Source organism: Acanthochromis polyacanthus, chromosome 19 (assembly GCF_021347895.1).
Source record: "Acanthochromis polyacanthus isolate Apoly-LR-REF ecotype Palm Island chromosome 19, KAUST_Apoly_ChrSc, whole genome shotgun sequence".
NCBI classification, from domain to species: Eukaryota; Metazoa; Chordata; class Actinopteri; family Pomacentridae; genus Acanthochromis; species Acanthochromis polyacanthus.
Window position 1 is genome coordinate 9507310 of NC_067131.1, and position 25698 is coordinate 9533007.

At 39.8% G+C, this 25698-nt stretch overlaps 4 protein-coding genes across 4 annotated transcripts in view; 2 read left to right on the forward strand and 2 right to left on the reverse strand.

Annotated features, from left to right (window-relative positions):
* The window catches only part of LOC127530213 (dephospho-CoA kinase domain-containing protein-like), a 147466-nt gene that overhangs the window by 25123 nt on the left and 96645 nt on the right, over positions 1-25698 (reverse strand). The gene's annotated exons all lie outside the window — the stretch shown is intronic.
* The window catches only part of LOC110949593 (myosin light chain kinase, smooth muscle-like), a 151891-nt gene continuing 130564 nt past the window's right edge, over positions 4372-25698 (forward strand). Inside the window, exon 1 of the mRNA XM_022191752.2 lies at positions 4372-4738. Within this exon, the coding sequence (XP_022047444.2) occupies positions 4702-4738 (37 nt within the window). The 5' untranslated portion in view covers positions 4372-4701. The remainder of the gene's footprint in view (positions 4739-25698) is intronic.
* On the forward strand, positions 7252-14280 carry LOC127531078 (myosin light chain kinase, smooth muscle-like). The gene is given in 20 exon segments (XM_051939505.1): positions 7252-7274; positions 7773-7807; positions 7907-8023; positions 8366-8419; positions 8504-8634; positions 8731-8887; positions 9116-9260; positions 9262-9341; positions 9344-9424; positions 9506-9602; positions 9775-9978; positions 10169-10197; positions 10200-10371; positions 10741-10754; positions 10864-10987; positions 11488-11640; positions 12356-12485; positions 12658-12739; positions 12906-13046; positions 13712-14280. Coding segments are annotated over 20 exon segments (2175 nt in total). The 3' UTR covers positions 13918-14280.
* Positions 14260-25698, reverse strand: part of coasy (CoA synthase) — a 153670-nt gene continuing 142231 nt past the window's right edge. The window contains exon 10 of the mRNA XM_051939909.1: positions 14260-15908. Within this exon, the coding sequence (XP_051795869.1) occupies positions 15849-15908 (60 nt within the window). The 3' untranslated portion in view covers positions 14260-15848. The remainder of the gene's footprint in view (positions 15909-25698) is intronic.

Below are 25698 nucleotides of genomic sequence, written 5' to 3' on the forward strand. Positions count from 1 at the left end.
ATGACTAAGATTTACTTAAAATGCATCTCTATGGGAAAAATAATAATAAACTTCGTTTGCAAAGCATTAAAATGCAACAAAACATCAGATAAAATGATAAAATGAATGAAACCTCCTTAGAAAGCAGTGCAACCTTACATCAGAGTAGGAATCAAAGTTGCAGAAATGATTGTCTGTACAGGTGTGCTTTTAAAGGCTTTTTTAAACCGAGCAAACCGACTGAGCTGTTCTGACAATCAAAGGGGAGAAACAGTGGTAGTTTCTGGATGTAACTGCAGTTTTTATGTAGTCCTCTATCCAGCTTCACTGTTGCTTGTGTGGTGGCCTCCCTGACGCTCCCTTCTTTTCACCATCTTCGCTTCCAAGTTGTCAGTTTAGCTGCTTCCAACAAGACATTCATTGAATTCTAAATACTAAATAAGCGTCTAACTTAACTTCAGATCTTCCAGTGGAGTGCAGCATCTGACATTTTTACATAGCATACGTGGCACTGATTAATAATCACTTTAAAATGCTGAGATTTTACAATGTTACACAATTTAGTAAGCCCCCTTTTCCCCCCCTCGTCGTCGCCCAGTTGCTGCCGTCTGTCAGTAAACAGTTAAACTGTTTTGGGGTCTGCACCATCAATCAGTCTGCTTTCAGTTCTGGGAAAAGGTTTGAAGTCTAAAGTAAACTATGTGCCTCCCCCATATGGTCCCACTTACGCATACCAGGCTGAATAACTGCTTCCTCACATTGTTGCCTCCTCGCCACCGCTGAATGAAATGTGTCCATTTGAAACCACGGCTTAATTATTTAAGGGTCGCTTTTCGAAATGCGATTATGCAACCGCTGTTATTGTTGTCAGAGTGTTGTAAGCGCACTACAAGAATCTGGTGTCTGTTTTCACAACTAATTAGCCACAACAGTAGTCTGATGTTAATTCTATAATTCTATGTTAAGTGATGCAGCATGTTATTTGTGGCTCGTGTCAAACCATATACAGATATACGGTGGGGCGCAAAAGTTTCCTGCACTCAAAGTAAAGTGGTTGATCCTTTCAGAAAAGATGCCAAAAAGCTCTTTATAGCGCATCCATACTACACTGAAAAATGTACGTTTTTGTAAACATTTTAGCCGTGATTTTTGAAAAACTATTTATTTATTTTCACAGAATTTTCCTGTTTTCTTAAAATAATTGAGAAAAAATGCTACAATTAATAGCTTGTAAATTAATCAAAAGTGTGTTATTATACCATTTACCTGTATTTACAGTAAACAAATCACATATTATTTTACAGATTTATGCCAATATTTCATGAAAAAAAATATTATTTAGATTGAGGCTGATAAATGTACAATAAAATGCAATTTTATAGATTTTTCCTCTTTTGTTAAACTAAAGCCGGAAAGGGTACCAGATTTTTTCACTTTAAATAAATTATATATATTTTATTTTTTGGATTTATAATATGATTTTTATAGTATGCAATGTCAAAAAAAATTATAGAATTATTTAATCAGTTTACAACATATGCCTGTCAATACACAGATTTTTAAAGAACAATCATAAAACATTATTTAAATGAACACTTTACTGTCTTTAAAGAAACTTTAAAAACTGTCAAGAGAGTCAAACTGTTCTTATCTTGTAAATTTACAGTAGTTAACACTTAAATGTAGCTAGATAGAGTTCTAGTTTACCTTTGTCAAGCATTTAAATACTATAAGAAATGCAGTGTCATGTAAAAATATGTCTAATGTTTGAATTTGGTGTGACCTGACTTTGCCTTTAAAGCAGCATCAGTTCTCCTAGGTTCAGTTGGACACAGTTTCTTGGCAGGTATGTTGTTGGAATCACCTTCCTAGAACAGGGGTCGGCAACCTTAACACTCAAAGAGCCATTTCGACCCGTTTCCCACAGAAAGAAACCACCGGGAGCCGCAAAATCCTTTTGGCATTTAAAATGAAGACAATGCTGCATCTATCGTTTTTTTTTTTTTGTTGTTTGTTTTTTTTTTTTTTACCTCTATGCCCTTGTTAATCAGTCGTGATTACTTAATTAGAAAGCCTCTAATTAGATGGATTGATTTTTTAATTGTGTCCTTCCACTAATATTTATCTTACTTGGTTAATGTCATTTTTGCTCCTGGACCTCATATATTGCATAATGTTAGCTGGAAATCAATATTTTGCGAATGTCTATTTAACTTGTAAAATCTATATCTATTTATCTTAAGCCAATAACTTTTTTCCGGCAAGTCGCTGCTCTATTTTTCCAAGACGACACTCCTCTGACTCTCTGACCTGCTGCCTGGATGTGACATCGAGCCGTGTTCTTGCGAGTAACGTGTATTACCCTATCATGAGTACTTTTGACTCAAAGACGTGTCTTTCTTGGAGTGGAGCTTTAATATACAGGCTTGCCATTCTCTCCTCATGTGATCTCAGACTGACTCATGATGCTGTGACGTGAACTCTGTGGGGGTCAAACCATCTGTCGCAGGACTCTTTGATGTCTTCTTGTCACTGAAGATGTAGTTCTTTATGACTCAGCATCAAGTGTGGGCTGCTGTCCGGCTGTGAAATGGATCTGGAACAGATGAGGCACTGTCTTAGTGTATGTGACAGAGAAGAGTCTCAGCAGCTGAAAATCCAAAGTTTTTGCACAATACTGAATATGTACAGTCCTGTATTATAGATAGATAGATAGATAGATAGATAGATAGATAGATAGATAGATAGATAGATAGATAGATAGATAGATAGATAGATAGATAGATAGATAGATAGATAGATAGATAGATAGATAGATAGATAGATAGATAGATAGATAGATAGATAGATAGATAGATAGATAGATAGATAGATAGATGGATGGATGGATGGATGGATGGATGGATGGATGGATGGATGGATGGATGGATGGATGGATGGATGGATGGATGGATGGATGGATGGATGGATGGATGGATGGATGGATGGATTGGATGGATGGATGGATGGATGGATGGATGGATGGATGGATGGATGGATGGATGGATGGATAGATAGATAGATAGATAGATAGATAGATAGATAGATAGATAGATATTACATAAATGGATTGTGAATTTCCATATCTAATGTAAAAATGACATTTAAAATCTGTAACTATGAATAAATAAGCTTTGTTAGCATTTTATGGAGATTTATTTGTTAAATGAGAGATCTATCTATCTATCTATCTATCTGTTTCATTGTTTTCACTCTTGTAAACAATACAATGCCAAAAAATACACACAATATCATATAAAATGAAGGCTAATTAGAGCAAGAAAATGTATTTTAATTGTTAAATATTGTTGTAAATGATTATTTTCTGTTATTTTACTTTACTTTTTGGTGCCCTTGCTACCTAAATATATATATATATTTTAGATCTTCTTTTAAAGTGTTGATGATTAGATTTATGAGATAATTTCCCTGAATGTAAAACATATATTAACTAATAAAAGATATTCAACAACACATTATAGATAAATATGCCAATTACAGTAATGTTGAGATTTAGACTTCTATTAATATATGTGATATTGTCACTTGCAGAAGTAAAGTTTTTACAAAAATACATGTTTAAACATGTTTATCAGACTATCCAAGGAAAACAAAATACTTTATTCACATGATCAGAATGCAAACAGAAACTAAAACCTTCTGGCCTAAAAACTAGCTTCACATGATCTAAATAGGCAAGAGAAAACCAGCCTATAGCTAACATTGTGTAACAAAAGGCAACTGAGAGAGCACTTTGAAGACACACCCAGCCAGCAGCGATTCCATATCAATAGATTTAAAGGTGTCTCGTTTACAAGTGCAGCTTATTGTTTGTGGTCGCTCGCTCTCACTTCTCCACTTTCATTCACAGAAACTCAAATCTCGGGAACACTAAAAAGGATTTCTGGAGTCATTTTAGAGATTTTTTAATATGTTCTGTGCCAGACAGAAAAGTAGGTGAACTCCGAAAGCTGTCCTACTGGCTCTTCTTGATTCCTGTGACGCTCTGTCTGCACTTTGCAGTGTTTACAGGGAATAAAATGTGAAGAGGAAGCTCACTGTTGGGCTCTGAAGTTGTTTTCTGGGAGGAAGCACAATCTTGATGGAGGTAAACATGCTTTTTATCCCTTCTGGTGTGAATTTCTCTTACTCTAACCCACCTATTTGCTCTGGTTCTGTTCAGCTTGAACGTTTTGTCTCTGCCACACATTTCCTACTCTCTGTCTCTTTTGTTTTCTGTCTCATGTGTTTCTGCTTGTTCTGTTTCAGATCAGAGGGCCAGTGGGGGCTGGACATGTGTGTTTTTAATTGTCCTTCCGATAAAGCAGCCTGTTTCCTGTGTACTGAGGGCAGAGAGAGGGGAGCGATTGCAGAGGCAGTCTGAACGCTGAGGCTCCTCCTGTTAGCATCTCAGAGGATGTGTGAAGACTGTGCAACACACCAGTTTCACACTAGACTTCTAAACTGAGAAACACAAACCACAGCTAAGAGAAGAGGAAGAAGAAGAGGACGGGGCTTGACAGATGAGTGACTGTTGACTTATCTTGACTCAAGGATGGAGAAAGACAGTAGGAAACCAAAGACCTTTGTGTCCACCTTCCGGTTGGCCCTCAAGCCTCAAAACAACCTATCAGTGTGAAGAAGCAGACAGAGAATGGACTGGATGCAACAAACAGGACTTTGATGGGAAACAACAAACCAGGAATCCCATCTGCAACAGGTAAAGGAATGAAAAGCAGCTGGAAAGTAATGTTTTTTAAATCAGCTCTATTTTTAATCTGTTATTAAACCACTCTAACCGTATTAGTATTGCAATATAAGTGGAAAGTATTCATTACATTTACCACAGTTGCACCACTTCCCGAGCTTCTGCGCTTTGTGGCTTCTGCAGGGCTCATGCTTTAACTCAAACCACTCACATGAGGACATTAAAGGACTCTTAGGGACAACAAACAAGCTGAGATCTGTTAGGTTAAAACTGTACAAACCCCTGAACTATTAGTTGTAATGACTAACTAGAGAGCAAATAGGATTATTGTGAAATGTTGCAGTGACAGTGTTTGATGGTTAGTGTTGTCCTTCAGACGTGACATGCAACTTTGCCTCCCCTCTTCCTCCCAAATGTACACAGACTGGTGGCACTCCACGTCCACTGGTGACCACTCAGATGGACATTCCAACATCTTAATGGACACATGCAGACACAAAGGTGGTGGGAAAACCTTGTAAAACAGCCTGTGGAATTGCACTTCACTTACTACGGGAAAGACAGATATATACTAACATTTACATTCGTCCACATTTTCCCCACTAACTACAGTGTACCCAGAGATGTCATGAGAGAGCATTTTTAGCGCCACAGCAAACCTTTTAGCAGCAGGATCTTTAAATAACCATTCTCAAATGGTTATTTTAAAGAGCCCCCAAAAGTGTCTTACAGAACCGTAAAAATATGGTTCCAGTAGGCAGAAAAAAATGGTTCTCAAAGAATTTTGGCAAAACTACATGATTTAAACAACTTATCCAATTGTCATTTAAAGAGCCCCTACCTTTACCTTTAAGAACCCCCAAAATGGCTCCTTTCAGGGACCATAAACGGGGCTCCAAAAACACTCTAAAAATATAGACTATGTTTTTAAGGAACCATTTTGAAGATAGCTCTTTGCAGAACTACCTGGTTCCATTTTGATAATGAAGCGACCCAGAAATGCGAATTTCTGTCTCTTTTAATTTTTTTCCCCGTTTTTTCATTAAATTTTGGGTTCTAGACTGTTGGTCAGACAGAGCAACGTAGTAGCTTGGAAAATCCAAACTGAATCTCCATGTAATCTCCTATCTCCATGTTAGGAGATACAGGGAGAATCAGTTTGGCATTGGACGAATTGAATCGCGTTTCCTCCTGGTACAGTTTGGTACGACCAATCATAGCACGGGAAGTGGGAGTTAATGCTGCATCATCTTCAGTCGGCCTGGATTACCCATAAAACACCTGCACACCTCCCGTAACCAACACAAACATTAACAAAGTTATTCCTAACACCGCTAATCGTTCGGAAGGAGTCTTTTGTTGCGTAGCCTTTTCAAAAATAAGTGTTGTACTTGAGAGTAGCCCATGTATTCGCAGATTTTTGTGACAAAAACGGCAGTAATCATTCACCGCGACGCTTTCTCGGCTTCATGCCATTGTTGTTTGGACTACATGGACTTCAAGGTCGATTTGTTTGTGCGTCACATCCGTGTTACGCTGATTGGTTCTTTCTCGTTCAAGCTGCATTCGTTAGCCCCTCCTTTTTGAAATCGTCTCCGATCATCACAATGCCAGACTGCCTTTATTTGTATTTATATTAATACATAAATAAAGTCAGTCTGGAGTTTCCAGGCAAACATATTAGATGATGTTAGTTTGAGGTTTGGGAAACATTTCTTGCTTTTTCTCGATGCTATCAAGACCAAATGATTCATCGATAATAAAAATTGGTTAGTTGCAGACAAAAGTTCAAAGAAGCTCCAGTAGGCAGTATACATGGTGCTCCAAAGAATATCAGCAAAACTAGGTTATTTAATAAAGGATTTATCCAAAGTGTTATTTAAAGAGCCTCAAAATGTGCCTTAAAGAACCCCCAAAAATGGTTCCATTAGGCACCATAAATGGCTTTCCAAAATATGTCAGAAAAAGCAATATTTTTTAGAATAGTTCTTTGTGCAGCCTCCTGGCTTTATTTTGATTGAAAATGATAATGGATCTTGATAATACTTAAAGTACCACAGAGACATCAAAATGCCACCACTCATTTCAATATAATACATTCATATTTTGGGTTCTGGGCTGTTGGTCAGACAGAAAATATATTGCAATATGCCAGTTTGGAAGTTGCAAAATATTTATCACCATTTTCTGGAATTTTGATAGGCCAACTGATTAATTGATAATGAAATATTAATAGTTTCAGCTCCCATTTATGCAATTACCATTAAACAATAAGTCCAACAAAAATGAGCATAAGAACTATTCCCTAAATAAAGAGGTTCTTCATCTGGCGGCTTTCAACATAAAGACCATTATTTTTAAGAGTATGCTCATTGCTACACTACAGCATCTTAAAGTTTTTTTTCTGTATTACATAGATACCACTAACATGATCCAGCTCCCCTACAACCCTCAACAGGATAAAGCAGCGTACAGATAATGAATGGGTGGACACATACATGAAACACCAGTTAAAGACTTAGTGGATGAATGCGGCCCATCCTGATCAGTCAGTGATAGAGACACGCTGGTGTCACAATTTTACTAAACAAAGCATACATGAGAACGAAACCTATGTCTTTGTACATCTGCTTTCTGTTAAGATTCCAGGCAGACAAAGCTCAGAGTCAGGAAGCGCCTCACTTCAAAAACCACTCAGGGACTGTAACAGTCCGTGATGGAAGGGATGCTACTTTTCAAGGTGTTATCACCGGAAGTCAACCTCTGAGCGTTTCCTGGCTACACAATGGCAAGTGATTGATTATCATTCTTTAGAAAATACAAGGAAAAGTTGCTAAAATACATCAGATCTTATGTAGGTGTTTCAAACAACATATTTACTGTCTTGATCACCTATAATAAAAACATGTGTTGTTGTCTTGGTTGTAGGGTGAGAAGGTGCATTCAAATAAGACTTCATTCAAAAATAGTGTTGCCAGTCTAAGCCTGTCTCGGTGTTCACCTGTAAATGCTGGTACGTACACCTGCATAGCTGAGAATGCTGCAGGAAACAGTCGAGCAGTGCTTCGTTACATATCACAGGTAAGCATTATGTACAGAATAACTGGTAATTATGAGTAAAACTGCATTGCATTGATCTGTGTGCAGTTAACCTGCGTCACTTTGTTTACACTGGAACAGCAACAAAGGAAGTCCTCAGAACAAACCACCATGAGGTCACGTCTAAGGCTGCGCCACTCGATAACACAGAATTGTCCTCATCTTCTAAAGGAGAAAGCAAAAAGGAACAGGACAAAGGTAGGTCACTGAAACACACACCCATAAAATGATCCTTGTTCTGCTTTTCTTCTTTCTTTGAATAAATATCCTTTAAAACAATGCAAATTAACAGGCAAACGCAGTCATGATAATGGAGGAAGGGGAGTAGCAACAAATGTGGATAGAGACAAGCACAACTGAGAATGTGTGCTTTTAACAGCAGATTAGAGTTTCAGTACCTGCACAGGCGTTTCTGGTTACTGAAAATGGAGTCCAGCAACTCCTGCCCAAGTGTTTTCCGCTGCTTTTGTGTGATTGGCCAGCTGCTTTTTAAATCCCCCAATCAGAGAGCCGTACCTGTAAATCTGCCATCTTCTTCAGTCTCCACAGATATCAAAGACAGCAAGCCTCAAACAAAAGTTTCCACCGGCAAAGGTGAGTGGCGCAAACCGCATCATGCAGGCAACTGAGTGAAGTTAAAGTTGGTTTCTTTGAAAACAAACTAACTGCTCTCCTCAGGGCCTCCGGTCGAGTTTCTAGGTCCACCTGAGCAGGTGGAGGTTCGAGTGGGCAAACAGGCCCGACTACGCTGTGAGTTCAGGAGCAGCTCCACCCCTGTGGCCTGTTGCTGGATTTACAACAGAGACAAGGTGAGAACATCTGAATTGTTCTAGCATTTAGCATTAATTTGGTAGCATATGCCTTTGAAACTCTTGATGTATACTTAACCCTTCGTTCCTCTGCAGGTGGTAGCAGGATGCAAACGCATTTCAGTCAGCAGCACCAAGACGCAGAGCACCATTGAGATCTCTAAGGCTGTTCCAGAGGACACAGGATTGTACACTGTTGTTGTACGAAACAGAACCGGATCTGCTCAGCACACAGTTTCCCTCAGCGTCATAGGTAGACTCACTTCAGTTCAACATTTAGGTTCTTTAGTGATCACTACTATGGTGCTGGGATGCAGATGAACTTAATAAAAGAACCTAATGACAGAAAGTATGGTTAAAATGGAAAAGCTGGAAGCTCAGATCATGATATCACATTCAAACTCATGTCACAAGTTAAGGAAAATGCTCCAAATATCATTGTCTGTGATTTACTTCTTCATTTGCATTCGTTTCTCCTCAGACCGGCCTGATCCGCCAGCATCCCATCCTGTTGTTTCCCAGCTGTCCACCACATCCCTAGTCCTGTCCTGGACCGGTCCCAGCTACGACGGAGGCACAGCTGTGTTGGGTTACATCGTAGAGGCCAGTCAAGGAGGTCCAGACAATCAGCAGCTGGACTCAACTAATAAGCCGCTGTAAGAACACGTCCCACCACGTCCGCTCGGGCCTGGAGCCTCAGGGGCAGTACGCTTCCGAGTCAGGGCTTACAACTCGGCAGGGACTAGTGAACCGAGCCAGGAGTCCGACTTTGTGAAGATGGCAACTGCAAGTGAGTGGCACGTTTGTATATTTTGATTCTTGCTGTATCTGTGAGAGCTTATTTGCCATCTCTGTGTATTTGTGTTTATAGAGGAAAAGAAAGAGGAGCCAGAGTCATACGTCACAGTGGTCACAGACACCAAACATAAAATCAAGGAGCACTATGATGTGCATGAGAAGCTGGGAGTGTAAGTATGGATTCTGTGTTTGTGAAACCATATCACAAGTCTATCTGTATCACAAGTCTTATTGTATTTCCCACCAAATTATCAGTTTGTGAACCAGATGGGATGCAATTCAAGAAGCCGCCAGTCTTGAAGAGTTATAATTCTTCTTATTGCTTTGTTTTAAATTTTGCAGTGGAAAATTTGGCGATGTGCACCGACTGACCCACAAAGAGACAGGCCAGGTGTACGCGGGAAAGTTCTACCGAGCCCGGTCCTCCAAGGAGAAGGCAACAGCTCGCAAAGAGATCGAACTGATGAACAAACTTCACCACCCGAAAATTGTGCAGTGTCTGGCTGCTTACGATACCCGGTCTGAGCTGGTCATGGTCATGGAGTAGTAAGTCATTTTGACATGAAAAAAGTGAACATTTTCGATGGTATCTGGTAATGAAGAGCCTCTAATGGTCTTCATGTATCGTCCAGTCTGGTAGTATCCAGTGTGTCACCATGCATTAGCAGATGTTAAATGCCAGTTCTACAACCCAGTACGTGACCACATTTGAAAAGTTTTTTTTGTGTGTCTCAAGCATTGAAGGTGGCGAGCTCTTTGAACGCATCGTGATGAGAACTTCGAGCACACGGAGCCCACCAGTGCCCGCTACATGCAACAGATCCTGGAGGGCATGCAGTATGTTCACAAGCAGAACATCGTCCACCTGGACCTCAAACCGGAGAACATTGTGTGCGTGGACACGACTGGTACACGGATCAAGATCATTGACTTTGGCTGGCGAGCGAACTGGGTGAGTTTTGCAGGATTTTCACATTTTATGACAGATGTTCTTTGAACCTTTTGATGCGCAATGTGGGTCAGGAGATATCCAGTTTCATTAGATTTGGGTCACTTTGACTCATGTTGTTCATCAAAGGCTGAATTTATTCTTCTAGTTTTTGCTGCTTCTTACTATGTACAGCTAGTTGCATTGTTTTTGAAATGCATCAAGGTCAACACAGGATATCTCACTTTAATGTGTGCCAAATGTCCTGCAGGTCTACAACAGCCATTACACCTCCTTTATATAGACTCCTAGCTCAGCTCAATAAAGGCAGCAAACATGTGAAGCCAGTTCATGCAGAAAATGTGATGCTCCAGATGCAGCAACTCCAGACTGGGTGGTCTATTTAGAGAAGACGAGAGCCTTCTGTAAATAGGTTCATACAAACACATACCAAACACTGGGAGGGACATTTTGAGGAAGTTGCTTCTTGTCCTGTTTTGCAGAGGAGGGTAAACCTCTGATGGTGCTGCACGGTACGCCTGAGTTTGTGGCCCCCGAGGTGATCAACTATGAGCCTGTGGGCCTGGAGACCGACATGTGGAGCATTGGAGTCATCTGCTTCATCTTGTAAGTTCATCTGGGGTAACGCTGGTCGCAGTGAGAGTCACAGTAATGGATTCTGAAGGGAAAAAGTGTAATGCACAACACTTGATGTGACTTCACATCCTCATAAAATGCAGGACAGAAAAATGCTTCTTTTTTCAGTAAACTTATATTGTTTTTTTTGCAAGATGATATGACTAAGCAGCTAAAAGTAACATGTTGTCCACTTGGATTGCTCAGTATTTCAAATTTAATGGGGAATATACCTAAATGCTCCCTAAATGGATCTAAAAGGCTGTACAAATACATATTTGGCACCATCTTCTGGTGACGTCTCAGTACGACTACAGGCATCAGTGGTATGACATTTGTAGGAAAAATTAATTCATAACATAAAATTTCCCTCCAAGATAATGCTTAAATGGGGTTTTCTCAGCTTTATTGAGTGCAGACACCACGGATGAGGACATACTGTTTCTGCAGAAGCTAGGTTGAGCCTGTGTTCATGATATTTTGTCATCCAGGCTCAGTGGAGAATCCCCCTTCCAGGGAAACAGTGATGCTGAAACTTTTGCTCTTGTGACCGCTGCCCGCTACGAGTTCGACGAGGAGAGTTTTGAGGACATCTCAGATCAAGCTAAAGACTTTATCAGCTCCCTGCTGAAGAAAGATTGCAGGTTGGTCTGTTTGTTTCCCCCCTCTTATAACAGATATGCTCCTCATGATTTCCTATGTAAGTGCTTGGATCAAGTATATGCACTGAAGAAAAATATAAACGCAGCATACAGATGGTTCTTCTTTTCAGACTTGGAGAAAGAAAGTTGAAAATCTCAGATCTTTTGTCATGATGAGACTCTAATTGAGCCAAAAGTTTTTGCGTTGGTCAGCTAGTGACAAAAGGTGTGGCTTTAATATACAATCACCTACTGCATGATGCTTTGGATGTCTTACAACGTTATCCTGTCCTCTAAAAATGTCTACCAACTTCACTGAGCCTTTTGGGGCGAGTGGGGAAGTTGACCTTAGTCCAGTATAGTGCATACTTGGATGTTTAATGACTTTTATTCTCTTGTAAAGATGCCATTTGTTGCCATACCAAATACTGCTTCTTGAAAACAATAGTTTAAATAAATATCTCGTGCTATGTATACATTTCTGTTCAGGTTGCATTTTTTTTCACAATTGAAGAATTTCAAGCTCCATATTTATCTCAAACTTCCACATTCTCCGTGTTGATAATGTCACAATCTGAGCATCATATTGTTTGGATGTTCCACCATTTGCAAGAAATTCATTCACATGCGAGCTTTGAAAACAAATGAGACGCACAGCTGCATTACAAGGAGTGTCTGACAGCCTTTGCTTCTCCATCTCCGTCCCCTTTACCTCCAGAGGCAGGTTGTCATGTACCGAAGCTCTCGCTCACCCTTGGATGGCCTCTTTCACCCCTCTGAGCCGCAGACCCACCAAGTCCCTCAACAAGGAGAAGATGAGACGCTTTCTGGCCAAGCGCAAGTGGAAGGTACCGGCGCTGAAAACTTCCTACAATGCTGCCAGCACATGAATAATTTTCTTATCAGTGCCTCCTCATGATGGCTTTTTTTTTTTATGTCATTGTCCTGTACAGACCTGAAGCCTGGTTATGAGTCTAGTCTGTCATTCAGTGCAATTTTTTTCCCTTTTTAAACTTCTAGAAAACTGGCAAGGCTGTTTTGGCCCTACAGCGGATGGCTAACCTCTCCAACAGGCCAGACTCTCCTGGCAGCTCCTCAGAGGGTAAGACCGATAAAGACACACTCGCATGCACAATGCCCTCCCACGTCCCAGATCTACATGCATATGGCAGATGACTCACAGTTTCAGATTGTCACTTCAAGTTTAGCCTTTTATGATCAGTAAAGCCTTTTCTGTTTCATTCATCATCATCCACCCTCTCATCCAGAGCCAGGCTGGAGCCAAGAGGCAGAGGAGGCCATCCAGTCGCTGGAGAAGCAGCTTCAGATCGAGCCTCGCTTCCAGCAGGCCCTGAAGGACGCCACCCTTCCCAAAGGAGCCACCGCTCAGCTAACATGCCTGGTCAACGGTAGAGTGACTGAAGTGTGATGCATGTTATTAGCGCCAGAACCACATTATGCAAGAGCCAGGGGCAAAAGTGATGAATACAATGCTATTTAGAATATTAGGTTTGTGGTGGAGTGAAACTTGAAGCTACAATCAGTATTTTAACACTGAATCAAATGACCAAAAAACATCAAATTATCCCTCCAGTAAGCTCATTGTTTAGATAGTAGCTTGATAATTTTGCATATTAGTCCTGTCTTTGTGCATAATTGCTAAATCTAACTAGTAGTACTATTTTAAAAAGCTAAATAATGAACACATTGTAGCATCTTATTTGTAAAGAAAGTGATATCAGTCTTCTCATCTTCGTATTTCCCCAAAACGTTGAACCATTGTTATTGCAAGGGTACAATGAAATTTCGTTCGGCAACATCTTATGAAGCAGCTAGGTGGGTGTGTGTCCTTTTATTTCGATACAATTCATAGAGCTTCATTCATACCTACAACCCACTTTTTTTCTAAATTTTAACAAAAATGCCACACATTTATTATTATAAAAGATCTCAATTTGTTTGGAGACTTTTGTTGTCTAGAAAATGTTTACCATTGTTTGGGCTTAGTATGTGTGATTATGTAATGTCCAGCGATCTATTTTTGTGTCGTTATGTTTTATTGCCCCTGTCCTAGGTTACCCACAGCCGAAGGTGAAGTGGCTTCAGAATGAGAAGCTGGTGTCTGAATCGAGCAGAGTGACCATGGAGCAACAAGAAGACGGGCGCTGCTCTCTGGTTCTGGTTGATCTGGAGCCTTCGGACTCCGGGGTTTATGTGTGCAGAGCCAGCAACAAGCTGGGGGAAGCGATGTGCTCTGCCAAACTCAAAGTGGAGCGGTAAGGGAATGCGACTGAGGGGAAAGAAAACTGACTTAACAATTTCGGATTTCCCTTCATTTGAGTCATGGTCATAAAGTTCATGGATGGACTGTTAGTCACATTATTTCTTGGCAAAAATGTGGTGTTGTTGCGTTGCCACCAGGGGGGATAATAAGGTTTGGACACACAGCTACATCACCTGTTATCAGAGCACTCTTGAAGTTTGTATTGTGTTCAGTAACCGATGCACAAAAGTCACATGAAAATTGTACATTTTGCTTATTTAAATATTGTTCAAACGTAAATGTTTTAAAGGCAGTGAAATTAAAGGATGAGTTTCAAAATAAAACATCTGGGCTGAAGATTAAATGTTTCAAAAACACGACCATGTATTCAAAACAGGACTTACTTATTGATGGAAACATTTCATTTCATGTTCTGTGCAAATTTAAAGCAGTCCATTGAGTTAGCAGATGACATGCAAGTCAGTAAAAAGACACGTGGAACTGTTAATGAACAAGTGTTAGAATAAAACAGAAGACGGTTCTGGTTATACTGCGGCTTATGATACGTAAGTTTACACTCAGCTGCCCCCTGGAGGCTTTTCAGGTGCTTTCCGAGACATGAATACTCAAATATTCTGGCAAACTCATGTAGAGAGATGAAAACTGGCTCTGGTAAGAGAAAATACAGCAGTTAGTCGAGTGCATTTTTGTGGATTGTACTTTAGCAATGTCCAATAGATGTCTTTTCATTATTTAAATGCTTATTTTAAGGAATCCTATAGTTTGTCTACTGGCCACATTCACTAATTTACTACAGTGAAATGGCAATCCAGGTGTTTTCCATTATTAACCCATGCATGCACTGATCCTTTTAGGATATCAGGCTTTTACAATGTCCAATTTAGGGCTGTCATATCAGATTTGGCCAGAAAAATTCATACTTCCTACTGATATTTAAATATCTATAGAATTTAAAAAAAAAACATGGGCTACTGGTTGAACAAATCTTTTGTTTGTGCATTTTTGTCTCTCTTTGGGAGATGAATTACACTCAAAATGCAACCTTGGAGAGGGGGAGACGTAACTGAACAGGTTGTTACTGGCACTCAGTATTTATACCATACGTGTATCATTCACACAACATTTAATTTTCCATATATCACTGTTATCGCTCCTAACTCAAAGTATTTAAATTTCATTAGATGCAACATCTATATAGGTCTTAATACAAACCATCATCTGTTGCATGTATTTCTACAATACAATGTTCAGTAATTTATTATTCCTCATTAAACAATGATAGAAACTTGTTAAAATACTCTCACAACCCTGAACGAGCAAAGATGAATCAATCAGTTCTACGGTTTAACAGTGACTCAGTCTTAACATGACCTCACTTTCTCCTTACCATCAGTTGCTTTTCTAACGAAGCGCAGAATTAGAAATATGGAAAGAAGACAATTCGAAAAGTGTAATCAGCTGACATTCTGCCCAACATTTTGGAACTTGCTGATCTGGATTCAACCTCAAAGATTGCTGTGTCATACAAAGAACTATTCATTTGAAGGCGTGCGATTCCATTAAAAAAATCTTTGGATGAAAACAGGCCTACAGTTGTTCGGTTAATATGACACTTTATTGATCCCTTAATTCCAAAATTATGTTGTTAGGGATCTTTTTTTTTTTAAATTCATCCATCCGTCTTCCAATTAAGCATCTTTCAAATAAAATTTGAGATTTTAAAAACCTGTAGAAAGACGAACAGGCACTGAGTCTTGATCAGAGAAGTGAGGGAACTTGTTGGATCTGCTGCGATGGTTCAGTGAGCAGCCTCACTTCTTTCAAAGGCAGTGTTTCCTTACAGGGATCAGTCTTTTGTGCACGCGTGTCCCTCGACTTGATACATGCTTGTTCACTGCTGGCATGATGTAGAGACTCTCACATGTTCCTATTGCCCCTCTCGTCTCTGATGGATTCTCTTTTGAAGAAGATTCCAAGCTTTCAGAACCTTCAAAATAAAACAGAGTGGAAATTATTGCATTAATACAGTTTTTAATACAATCTGTGGACCACATGCTGATGGGATGATGTGTGTCTGACCTGTTTCTGAGTCACCTCTGGCTCCCACAGCGTGCTCAGCACTACGTTAGCGTGCTCCACCTGCTTGCTGCTCGACCACTGACTCTCCAGGCGGCGAACTGCATCTTCTGTGGTCACACCGTCCCGCTCTGTTATCCTTAACACTTCTTTGTTTTTTTGATGAATTTTGTGAGTTGTATATTTAAAACGAATGACTTTAACTCTTATTATCTGGATCCACAAACAATAATGTTAGGATTTCAAAGTGCTTTGAATTTACACAGTATAAAGGAATTATAATTAACGTGCTTCAACATTTGGCAGTCACAGTCTCCATATTAAAACAATGTCAATATATGACCAATGACAAGAAGCTCCAGTTTCATCTCAGTATAAAATTGTTGACTGATACACCACAACCACATACTAACATCTCCTTTCTTTTCCATTAGGCCAAAACAGAATACAGCACTAACCAAACAGGGGGGATTTTATCTTTCCCATATGACCTTTCGGCAGCCGCTGGCGAATTTCAAAGCAAGTTTCACCATGGTCAGGACACCCAAAGGTGACGGCCTTGAATGAGCCAGTCCATCCAAGTGTCACCAGTACACCTTAACTGTAGGTTCAGTTTGTCTGCTGAGTATGTTTGATATGTTCGTTGCTGGTTTTTTTTTGCTGTTATTGTTCTATGTATCTGACATGGCTTACTACGGTTATGGAAATAATGGATTCAGTTATTAGTGGAAGACTTGTAATCCAAAGGTTGCTATCATAACTCCGTCTCTTGATACATCTCATGTTAAACACTGAGGTAAAAGTACACAGGTTAAACAATGGTGAACTCAAATATTGTTCCTTCTTTCAAAACAGATTGAGCAGCTGAAGCAGGAAAGTCTGAAAACGAGTAAGAATGTAAGTACCTGCCAGTATCCCTATCGTGGCCATCCATGTGATGTAGATTTAGGTATTAGGTTTCAAGTTGGACTAGAGAGGTGCGTGTGACTTTTGTTTGTTGAGATATAGGTGTGTTTTTAGTTTTGTCCATGTGTATTTAATTACCTTCCTTCAAAATCAAAATGTGATAGCATGTTGTCGCTGCCCAGCTTATGTATTTTAGTGCAGATGTGCAGTTGAGTTATAACACACAGTGCTAAATAGCTCATATCTAGATGAGTTGCATCAGTAATTTGAACCACTTTCATTAGGTGTCTAATGGTCTGCCTTCAATCTGATTCAATCTCAAACCTGTCTCTGTGAAAATTTTTAGGATGCTTGAAAAGGCTAAATCGAGGTAACAAAAAAGATCTCTGAGATGCAGTTTTATGTTGGGACAGTAAGGACCTAAATCCAAATTGACATTTATTAAATCGATATACTAGACCTCATAAACACAGTTGTAAGGCCACCAATTATAATAATCTTTTTAGGTCGGACACTGTTTTCCTGCTACATCTGGCATATTGATAGCTAACTGGTTGTGCTGGATATATATTGAAAATTTCAGAAATTTTGGAGTTTGTACTCACATACACGTATCGTTTTTCTTGAGGCTGAGAATATGGTTCGAGCGAGTAGATTACCAGATTTGTTTGCCTTGACCAGCAGTTCCAGTACGGGCAGGTGGAGACTATAATGGAGCTTGCGCCCTCTCAACAAGGGTCTCCAAACCTTTTTCAGAACCCCCGCACCGAGGAGCCCAGGGATCCCCCTCAGGAAAGGGGACACCATCCTGGCCACTCGTGGCACCAAGTACGTTACCTCCACCAGAAACGCCGATTAGGATTTAATGGATGTATGAGCTAAAAACTGCATTCATGCTTTTACTTTCGATGTGGATGTATGGAGACAAGTTAACTGAGCGAGGAGCAAATGACGAGGTGAGATGAGATGCTTTTGCTGCCTCATTTCAAATTCACTGCAAGAAATGTTGACACTGTCTTGCTTTAGGTTTTGGCTTTGAGCTGCGTGACGTAGTAAGGGGATGGTTTCCAAGGCGATGGTGGGAAAGGCCATTACGACACGGCTGCCAGTGATAGCCCACAGCGATAAGAAAGTAATTAATATAGGTCGGCAGCTTTTATGTAGAGCAGGGGAGGTTGAAACAACAGAAGCCGTCTGGCCGATGTTCATAATTTATATCCACTTGAAATTCATGCCTGATGCTGTAGCTCACGTCAAAGATTTTCGTCATTCTTGGGTGAAATTTCTCACACATTTCAGTACCAGCTTGTGTTCTAGGCAACCATCAGATTACACCAGGAATGTAGTCCAATGGCAACGTGCAGCCCTTAAATTTGTATTTTACGAAGCTTTCTTGCCAGTGTCAGTTTTTACTGTCAAAAACTGATTCTATTTGATGTATTATTGTTGGTGGTGATGGTTTACATGGACTGCATTCATTTAAAGAGTGTTCCTATTACTTGTGTCCAGCTAAATTACATGATGCAGGCAATATGTAGGATTTCACAGGTGTACCTAATAAAGTGCCGTGAGTGCAGTTCTGTCTTACTGACATTTGCTGCAGATGTCCTGAAAGAAACGGAAAAAGTTCATTAGAGTCCCAAGGGTTCAGTCGATTCCTCTATCAAAAAAGTTCAAAACCCAACAAGATCTAATTCCAAGAATTGCCACCAGGCTTTAATGTGACTTTCATTATGATTACATGACTTTTTTACTTTGAATCGTTGTTTTACTTGTGTTGATATGCCTTTTTTGCTACTTTGCATGCCTCTGCCCAGCGAACCCCAGGCTTCGCATGCAACTCTGTCTACAGTAGGACGATAAACACTTAATTTCTTTTTATATTTTTTGTAAAAACAAAATTGTTTGCTCAAACCGTGGGGCAGGAAGTGAGGCGAGGCGACGGGCGGTAATAAACTGAAAATTAAAAAAATCTTCTGCAAGAAATGGTTGTTTGCCTCAGTCTGCACTTGCCTTCAAATTCTCTTGTTTTAAAAATAATTTATAAATGGTCTGGCTCAAAGTCTAAAACATTAATTTGATTTTGTTTACTTTGTTAATGTCACACATAGTGATAATAATACTCCTGCCTATTTTGAAAATAACACATCTCTAAAATAGTGTTAGATGCTGAGGCAATTTTAAAGAAAATGAGTTCTGCAGTTTATTATTTAAATATGTTAGGCATCAAATAACAAATTCCCATTTTCAGTATAAAATTAGATGTCAATACCTCTGATTACATTGGTCTTCTTAGCAGTCAAAATTCGACAGATTGAATTATGTCTTTTCCTCATTTAATTTTGAGAAGTGCAAAATAAATAAGACGGACGGGAATTGATTTCTGTAACCTACATGGTTCTTCTCAATCTATATCAAACATTCTTTCACTGTATATTTTGTTAAATGCCGCCATTTGTATACAAGCGGTCGTGAAAATTGTTTGCAAATGGATTTCATCCTAAACTGTCTGTAATCTGATCCAGAACTTCAATAAATGCTGAATGCTTGCAGGTTTAACGGCTTAAGGGTTTGGCTGCTCTGGGCACACCTACAGATGAATTTTATGAGTTGCTTCATAAGAAGCAAAAAAAAGTCCAGACCTTAATTAGCCAAAAGTGTCAACATTCAAATCGGACAACAACAGGGGGCTCAGGCACGTCCCAATACGCTCAAACAAGGGACTTTAATTTTCCCTTTTCAGATAAAAACCAGGGTTGTAATCTTCAGGGCTTTTACAGCCTGTCTTAAAGGATCAGTTGTGGAGTACAGCAGCATCTTTGTCATCACTTCTTGTTGCTTTTGTCGGTGTATTCAAATTACCAACACTGATTTTGGCACTTGCCCATATTTGAGCATTAGAATGTATAAATGGAATGGACTGGGCTGTAAGCGGTTATTCTGCTTAAATGGACATTTAAAGGGCTCTATGGGGCATTGGCTCACGTTTGTAGCGCTCAAGTAGTCATTCCAGGGACTACATCATAATTTCTTTTGACTGAAAATTGTTGTCTGAAAAGATACATGATGGATTAATACTACCCACAATGCATAGTAAAAAAAATGAATATGAATGAAATTTCATAAAGTCCAGGGGATTATAAATTAATCAGAATGAAATAATTTATCATTTGAGGTGAATCAGTGTCATAGTACATTATAAAGATGTTACTTTCCCAAACAAGCACAAAATTGGAAGGGAAAGATAGTCGGCTTGCCAAAGAGGACTCTATTCTCAGATCTGAATTCTCAGATATTTAATTAAAAAAAAAAAAAAAACGGTTTTATAGATGATATTGGGTTGCTGTTGCTAAGATAATTAGCAATATGAGCTACCACATAATTTTTAGGAAAACTGCCTATAGAGCATAGAAAAATCACCAGATTAAAAAAAAAAACAAATCAAAAACATCATTTGGAGTCAGACGAAAATTGTCCTTTGGCAGCCAAAAGAGTAAGACTAAATCATGCATAGTGTTTTTTCGACACGGGATAGATATTAATCAGAAAAATCTGATCTACAGATAACAGAATATTTCAAAGGCAGATTTACCACATTATATTCCATTTTATTTATCACCTGGTGAAACACCATAATTTATTTAGGAATGACCAGAAAAAAGGTACATAAAAATTTACCATAACCAGCAAATTTCCCTTGGGGAAGTACCAGCTGCATAAAAATGCAGTATTTACCTCTGTCGTCTCGTAAAGTCGGCATATAAGGTCGTATATATTGGAATACTTATTGTACTGAAAGTACGTTCTCGAGTAAATACTATTCTACCTCGTATATAGCAGAAGGCAGCTTAGTGCCTAGGCCACCTGGTGCCAGTTTAGACTTCGGTGTCCCATACTTCTTAGCTGCTGCCTCAACCAATCAGGAGAGCAACGTTCACATATCACGTTGCATCATGCAAAAGCCAGTTCGATGTGAGTGACTTCCACTGTTGGCTGCTTCGCTGGTGTGGGCCTGGAAGACTGGATAAAGACAAAGTTCTCGGTTGGACAGAGTCAAGAAACGACCTCCTCAGTAAATATGCGGGCGGTTGTAATGTGACGCTTATTCGTTCGTTCGCTTCGTTTAGCTCTCCCTGCGCAGGTAAGCTGCGCAAAAAAACTGTAAAGCTGTCTGTGTGTAAGATTGTCAGGTTGAGACCATTGACGTGTATGGGCCAGCAAAATTGCTGTCTGGAGCAAACAACAGACTGGCTGCGACATTAAGGTCAGAAGTATATCATTACTCGTTAACGAAAATCTAGGACAATTTTTATTTCAGCTTAGTCACTTTTTGAAGTTTTATCTTTTATTGGCTACTTTAGTGTGTAGCACTACATAGCAGCTAGCTGTAAGCACACAGAAAAGTTCTTCACGAGCTCTCAAGTGTTATTGCCAATGTAAACCACTTCAACAGCTGGCCTAGCAAGAAGACATAGTGGGTCTATTTCAACAACCAGTTGAAAACAGTAAACTGTAAACAGCCAAAAGGCGAACTTAGTGACGTGTGTATATCAGCTTATTTTATTTCCTGCTCACAGTAGTTTAGTTATAGAATATGTCCTCTCATTAATTTAACAAGGTTTTGTACACCTGGGGTACTAACCTAACACTTTGATTCCAAGCTTTTTCAAAAGTACTTTGAATACACTTATCTCTAGATCTAGCGTCCATCCGTGAGCTATATCCAGTTTCATTACATTATCCCAGACCAAGATCACACCAGTAGACTAGAGCGTTCCATTAGTCCGATTAATGGTCAACAACCCTACTGAAAATGGACCATTAACTTGAAAACTCACAATCTCGATTTCTCTGGAAGCAAAACATATTCTTTTAAGACAAAATTTCCCTGCGTCTTTTGATGTGTTGCTGGATACGAAAAGAAAGATGAAGCTACAATATCGTATCTGTTGGTCCATACTCCCAATGGTAGAAATCCGAATGTCCAACTCTGACATGTCTTAACCATGTTCATGTAAAGCGAACATGTAATAAACAAAAAGTCTTAGAACACCCTTAGAAGCCCAACGCTCAATCGATAATACATGGACCAATGAGTTACTTAGACAAACATCAATAACCTAGGCTCCATTAATGGGGACCAAAAATGCAATTGGCGGTATAAGTTTTTAAACTTTCCGTTCAGACCACCATTAACCCTGTCAAAGTATTCACTGTTCACAATTCCAAAAGAATGAGAAGCATGTATGTATTTTTTACATTTTAAGAGACATAGAGAAACAACAGAATCAGAAAAGCGTGATGTGTTGTTAAATGAATAAAGTAATAAGAACTAAGAAATAACTTCAGGATTAAAGTAATGGGACCTCTCTGGTAATAATCTGTGCAAGTTAAAAAACATGTAGGTCACTCAGGCTCAGTTAGCGGCTTAAAAATATTACCATAGTGTGCAATTAATAAATTGCTAAAAATAATTATAATAAAGCCTATTTAGGGTTCAGGCATGTTTGTTTATAGCTATATTCCAACAATGCAGCCTGCGTTCAAAATCGAAAATTTCGTTTTTTAAAAATCAGATAACTTCAGTCCTCACAGGCGTTCCTTTGTTACAATGACATGTGAGTTAAACATCAAGCAAAGGGCTGTTTGAAAACAGTACTGTTGTCAGAGCGAGTAAATCATTCTATTTTGCAGCTCACTACATCAGTCTAACCAAAGTCCAGACACACATCACCGATGTGATAAGATTCTGTAATCTAGAATTATTCTCTGATTGTTGTTGAAATATTCATTTACAGTCCCTTGTCATTAATTAAACCCCTAAAAAAACTCATCTCTGATGCATCAACTCGTTCCCGAGAAGGAACAATGAGAATTTTTTATTCCCCTCCTCCAAGAAATAACTCCAATCCAGTGTCCTCTGCAAACCGCAATACCCTTTGTCTCAATCGAAACACCATTGTAATGGTGGTGGATCACTTCTCAGTGGTATGTCTCCTCCTCCATACCTTACACACCAACCTGCCTCAACCCTAGCAATACGAAGCGTGTTCAAACACTGTTAAACTGCTCTAAGCTGCACATAGGTTCGCGAAGTTTTGGGCACATTACAGTGATAGAAAATATCGAGACATTTCAAGACAACTGAATTACTAGCATTATACTGTTGTGATTTGATATAAGAAAAAAAGTCAGATTATGTTGGAAGATAATAAAAAACACACTCGAAATAGCGATAGGGAATTGGCATTACCTAGTACGAGCTCAGATTTTACATGATGTACATTCCCGCAATGTTCTGCATCCATCTAGTTTGAGTTAGTGTGTCAATTTTTTTGTTGTTTTTTGACCAGTGAGAGAGAGAGTGTTGAAGCATTTAAAACTCTGGTGTTTAAGAGAATACGGTATACTCGAGCAATTTAATTAATCTGTGCGAGGAAACCTTGTCGTTTTTTTGTTTCTGTACGTTTATTTTGAGCTATCTACAAGTGATTTTTAGAACTGTCTAACATCATCATCAGTGCATAGCCAGAATTTTCAATTGAGAATTGGAAATGTTGAAAGCCATTGCCTTGCCTCAGGAGGAACTTCATGCAAACCTGGTTGATATGAACCCTGCAAGATATGGCCCTGTCTAGGCTCTGTATTATGATAAGCTAACTCCCTGTCCTCCCCTCATGCGCTTTATGTGCATGATAAGCTGAGCTACCTTGACCCAGCCATAGCACTGGCTTCTATTTCTGTTGAATAGAGTAGCCATTAATGAAAACTAAATCTTAGGACATGTATCATAATAATCTACATAATATAATTCAACTGAGTAATAACAGGAGATGCTATGACAACAACATCAGATGACTTAAGTTTCATGAATACACCATATGATCTATTATATACTCATAAAGCCCCCTTGCTCCCCAAAATAAACTAATAATGACACATCATTATGGATTGATGATGAATACGTCTGAGTTAATGGATATTTATCTTGATATCCTGCCTAAGAGTAATTCACGTACAGAAATGTTATGTCTTGAGTATATTCATTTGAGAAAACTGTTGTCTGCATCATTTATCTACCTAAAAAATCATACTATTTACTATTAATTATATTTAGTTCTACAGTAAACCACAAAACCTAACGCCTGAAACAGTGATTTATATACAGAGGTGGACACTGCTCAATGCTCTCAAGTCAATATTTCTCATCGAGACACTGCACAAAGTGAAAAATGAGTACAACATAATATCAGGACATACACATCAATGACCACCTGCCCTCAACCATGTGTTGGTCTCCCTTTATGCTGGCAAAAATCCTCAGCCTAGGGGCGATGACACAGGACCTGCAGGGATTCCTGTAGAGCACCGTATGGTGGCAGCGTTAAATCAGTGTCCTGTGGAGTTGCAGTGGTGGACCTACCTAGACAGGCTTATCTTGCACATCCCACAAATGCTCAGTAAGATCTGGATCTTGGGCAGTTGGAACCCCAGAGTAGAACAACCTATTAGCTCTTTCGTGTCCCCGGGCCACTACAACTGGGCAGTTTTTACGTCCTCGAGTGATCGACGGTGCATTGTTCTGTTGAAGTGAGACTTAGCATAAGGACTGCGTTGACGTGAGGGGTTGCATGACCTGCAATGTTAGTGAGTGGTACATGTCAAACATCCACATGAATGTCAGGACTCAAGGTTCCAAGCAAAACAGCATTATAAACAAGATGACGCTGTTATTCACCCCCACCTGTCAGTGGCGTGATGTTGTGGCTGATCGGTGTAGTATCTTAATATACACATAAACTAGAATTTATTGTTTTAAGTTTCATTAAAATAATTAAAACTTTACAAACTCTCACAGAAATCATTACATAATTCTGCGATCTTCAGTTCAAAATAGTCACAATATGGCTTTTTGTGTTACATTGTTTCAGCTCATCCAAACACAGCATTCTTATTTGCAGCCTCAACTACTCAGTTTCACTGAGCTCTTATGTCCATTCCATTGCAGGTTTACCCACCACCTAACGTTTGTCTACTGGTCCTGTGAATGAAAAAACTCTGACTTCCTGTAGATAGCGAGTAACAATGTTCCATGTTCAGCACGGGCATCCTTGTGCGACGTCTCCCTCCACACCCTCCTTTACGCTCGCTTCGTGCTCAGCTCAGCTGCCCAGCGGTGGACCGACGCTGTATGTCCACCTCCACCCGGCCTTCAACCTGGAGGTGGAGCCACCTCGACCAAGTTTTCATTCCACAGTAGTGGCCTGTCTGCACTCACACCCGCCTTTACAGCAATGCGCGGACGTATGCGGCCACCTGGATTTCGTGTTTTGCGACAAATGTCCGCGCTCACAGTCTGCCTGCAGCGGGACAACGGACTGCCAAACGCCCCTTGCCCACACCACGAGCTCTGTCTCACTCCCCGGAGTTTGCTAACAGACTTTGCTCTACAGGAACCCAGGCAGTCCCATCGGTTACCACAGTTGTCTGCAGAGATACACGGTCGACGCTACGGGTCTCAGGCCCCAGCCTGCCGTCAGTGCGTTGCTTCACCACAGCTAACAAGCTGCAGAGAAGGAGGAGGGCCTGAAACGATCCTGAGGAAAAAGGAAGAGACCGCTGGAGACCACACTGATGTAGTAGGGGGGTACATATTGACCGTCTCTCATGGGGCACAAAGACGCTACTCAATCTCATGCCTGTTGGCCAGTAACGGTTCCTGATTGGTGTGTGTGGACAAGCAATGCTTAAAAGTGAGTAGCTTAGTTTCACATTAATTGGGACTATTAGCTAAC